Source organism: Cicer arietinum, chromosome 3 (genome assembly GCF_000331145.2).
Source record: "Cicer arietinum cultivar CDC Frontier isolate Library 1 chromosome 3, Cicar.CDCFrontier_v2.0, whole genome shotgun sequence".
Taxonomy (NCBI): Eukaryota; Viridiplantae; Streptophyta; class Magnoliopsida; order Fabales; family Fabaceae; genus Cicer; species Cicer arietinum.
This window is the reverse complement of record NC_021162.2, coordinates 2,301,906-2,306,164: the sequence shown is the minus strand read 5'-3', so window position 1 is coordinate 2,306,164 and position 4,259 is coordinate 2,301,906. Positions and strand designations below refer to the sequence as shown.

The following is a 4,259-nucleotide window of genomic DNA, read 5'->3' as shown; positions in this document are numbered from 1 at the left end:
TAATTTCTCAACTAGCCTGATTCCTAGACTGATTTGTGTAAGATATTGTTTATGTTTTGTTCATCTATTTTGCTTATCTTCTCCCATTATTTCTGTTTTTTCCATTACAGAAAATGTTTACATAGCCCCCAACTTTGAACGACATGGTGCGACGCAACTTTGAAAAACGGAGTGCAACTAAGATGTCACAACTAATGCAAGATGCATGTAAAGATTTGGAAAATAAGCCTACTTGGATGGGAGAGAGAATGTGGGAACAATTGAAGGCAATTTGGAATTCCTCTAATTGAACACTTGTTCACCACTTAAGATAGGAGGATGCTCATTTTTATCAATTCTATTCTTGTAAAAGGCAACCTTGTTTCTCCTAAATGCATGATTATCAGGTAAAAATTGACGGTGGCAATCAAACCAAGACGTTGTTGATGAAACAACAGTTGCAACGACAAGAAAAAGAGATGGCCGAGACCAACAAAAATTTAACCTTTCTTATGCAACATTTAGGATTTGTTGGATCTTCTTCTCGTCCAAGCTCATCACCACAACTCAACGATGAAACTGATGAAGATAGTGAGGATGTTGGTAGTGATCATATTGAGTAGTATTTGTTTCTATTTTGTTAAATTGGTTGTATCATGTACTTGATTGTACTTAGTTTTTTTTTTGGATCATGTTTTAATTAATACTTAGTTATGATTTGTGAACATGATATAAATTTTGTTTAGAATTATCACAATATGATTTATGCATATGATATAAATTTTGTTTAGAATTATCACAATAGTTGGATCATGCTTTAATAAATATTTAGTTTTGATTTGAAAACATGATATAAATTGTTTTGGATTAATATTAAATATTTTAAAAATGTATTTATAATAATATTTTCATATATTTTTAGTTAAAATTTGTATATAAATAAAAAATCAGACAAATTCGTTTAATGTGGAAATTTAAGCATGCGGATTCCTTTTTGAAAATTATTTTTATACGAAATTACTTGCGGATTTTAATGCGAAACATATGGTTGGTGCAATGGATATACCTGCAGATTTTCATACGAAATATATTTGTAGGAACTGTGCTGCAAATATTTCTGCATGAAAAGTCGTAAAAAAATGCCTAAAGTTTTCTTAAATTTCGCTGCGGATTTTATTTAATGTTCCTTTGGATTTAGCCGCAGGTAATTTACCTGCGGATAGCGAAATCCTCAGGTAACAATTATCCACGAAGGTTTTACGTGGGGATAAGGTTCCGCTGGAAAATCTGCAGGTAACATGCTTTCCTGCAGAATATTTGCTTAAATCCGCAGGAAAACGCAGAATTTTAGTAGTGGAAGTAGTTCAATTTTATTCAAAACACGAAAAAGTTACATAGATACATATGAGATATCAACTTATGCAAAATAGACTTTGACAAAGTCTTTATTGAATTATAAAACACTCAACAATTAATTTCCAAGTTTTGTTCTCAAGGGTTCACAATATGAAATAATGCATTGAGTTCTTGGCTCATGAGGTGCTTCACTGAAATTTCACTCAAAGGAATGCTTAATGGTGTAAGCTTAGTGATAAAACTTTTTGACACACATTTCATTGTTGGTCGAGAGCTAGGATTAAAATTTAAACATGGAAACGCTACCTCGACAACACGAACTATGTCAAGTAAAACCGTCACATTATTTGGAAATGGGAGACGTTGGTCTAAAATGTCACATAATTTGAGTCCTTAAGTTGATGCTAATTGAAGTGATGACAATATATCCGTAGGGTGCCTTCCCACTAAAGTTTCAAGTGCCACTACTCCAAAGCTATATACATCACACTTTTCACTCACAACCATAGTATAGGCAAGCTCTGCATTGATTAAATCACCATGAGCAGGTTAAAAGATATAATAAAAAATATTTTGAAAATTAAATTACTACTGTGTCCTTTTTCCATTTAACTTCACATATATTAAGGGTACATTTGTTACGTATTACAAAAAAATTGATATTTAATAATATAGAGCTATTTGTTTAAGTTATGAATATATGTGTTTTACATTATACAAAAATGGAAATAATAAAAAGGTTAACTTAATTTCAATTAACGTTTTAGTCCTTTATCTTTTTTTTTTCTTTTCTTCCGAGTTAGTCATTTATTTTAATTTTACGTGACAATTTGATATTTTATATTTTAAAATGTCAACAATGTTATCTTTTTTTTTTTTACAAAAACTCAAAAAATCATCAAAATTTTCATAAAATTAATAATCATTTACAATATAATGCAAATTTCATCAAATCCATAACTCAAACATTCAAATAAACTCATATTTTCATCTCCAACAACATCAAATAAATAATCAAAATATGAGTTTATTTAAAGATTTTAGTTATAAATTTGATTAAATTTGCATTTTATTGAAGATGATAATGAATTTTATGAGTTATATTTGAAAATTTTGATGATTTTTTGAAGTTTTGTAAAAGAAATAACATTTTTGACATTTTAAAACATAAAATATCAAATTGTCACTTAAAATTAAAATAAATGACTAAATCGATGAAAAAAAGATAAATGACTAAAACATTAACTGAAATTAAGTCAAGTTAGTCAAGGAACCAATGTAATTTAACATCATTAAAAAGAGCAAAGAATGATTTAGCAGGAGCTATATATCCAATAGTTCCAGCAACAATTGTTCGATTGGATGAATCAAATTGAAGGAGTCGAGCTGTGCCAAAGTCAGAAACAGTAGGCTGCCACTCAGAGTTTAGCAATATATTGTTTGAAGATACATCTCTATGCACTATTGGATATGTGCAATCATTATGAAGATATGATAAAGCAAATGCAACTCCTTTTATTGTGTTTACCCTTTTTCTCCAACCGAATTCCATGGCTTCTACATCATCATACAACACAGAGAATAAGCTTCCTCTTTCCATGTACTCATACATCAAAAACATGATTCTTCTATGCAAGCAGAATCCATAAAGCTTCACAATATGTTTGTGCTTTATTTCAGATAATATTCTCACTTCATTTCTGAAACTCTCCTCAAAAGCAGGAACCTCTGCTTCATAGCCATGAAGTTTCTTCAAAGCAACAACCCTTCCACATGGTAATTGTGCTCTGTAAACACTTCCATATGCTCCTGTTCCAATGCAATATCTCATGTCAAAGTCTTCTGTTGCTTTGATGATGTCATCATGTGCTATTTTTCCATCATAGTTCCATACACAAAACAAGTCTCCATTCTTTGTTGTCATTGTGTTTTCATGCTTGTTCTTAATAGAATTTTGATGACGTTTTAAGCATATGACGAGTGATAATGATAGGATTATAATGTTGATTTCTTTAATGCTTCCAACTTCGTTGCAGAACATACCAATCCAATTACATCGGTTGGAGATATTAAAGTATGGATCAGATGTATTCCACCATCCACTATTGAGTATGGCATTTGCTTCCATTTGAAGTTGAGATGTCATTGTGGTAGTAGATTGAATTTCCACTATCACACCCCAAATAAAGAAAATGATCAACCACAATTTTGGACATAGAAATTAGAAACAAAAGACTTTATCAATTTCATTCTTTTAAGATCAAATTAATTGCATGAAATTTTATCAGATATATCATAAACTTTTATAATATTATATGACTACTATTAAAGATGGGGACTCATTGATTGTGGAATGAGAATTTATTTTCAGATGGGGCATGAGAATTTATTTTCCATCCACATTATAATACTATTGGGAATGTGTGGGGCCATGTAAAGAAGAAAACATTGATCCCTCCCAAATACGTTCAAGTGACATTCCTATCAAAGCAATGCACTTGTGTTAGTTATTGTAAAACAAGAAGTTATTTTTAACACAAATCTTGACATCAATATGTGTTAGTTATTTTTATTTTATTTTATAACTTTTTACTATCTCTTTCAAAACAAAAAAGAGTCATTAATTTTTTTATTATAAATTCCAATCAAACCAACACTTATATTTGATATATTTTATAATGTGTTTAATTTTTGTGTCAAACTATCACTGCTCGATATATCTTATATTTGATGTTGTGAATAGTTTTATGATATCTTATTTTAAAGTTTTACTCATGCTACTAGTTCTTTTAAAGTAAAAAGTCCCAAAATTTAAAAAATTAATAGTAATATTAAATTTATTAACTTTTGTGAGAAATGTCAAGGGTTACTAATTGAAAGAGATATGTCAATGAAACGGAAAATGTTCCACTTATGGAGTTGTC

The 4,259-nt window shown here is 29.6% G+C and overlaps 1 protein-coding gene across 1 annotated transcript; it reads right to left on the bottom strand.

Annotated features, from left to right (window-relative positions):
- Positions 1-1,470: 1,470 nt before the first annotated feature.
- Positions 1,471-3,707, bottom strand: LOC101500179 (MDIS1-interacting receptor like kinase 2-like). The gene is given in 2 exon segments (XM_073366795.1): positions 1,471-1,859; positions 2,656-3,707. Coding segments are annotated over 2 exon segments (1,215 nt in total). The 5' UTR covers positions 3,482-3,707.
- Between the last annotated feature and the right edge of the window lie 552 nt (positions 3,708-4,259).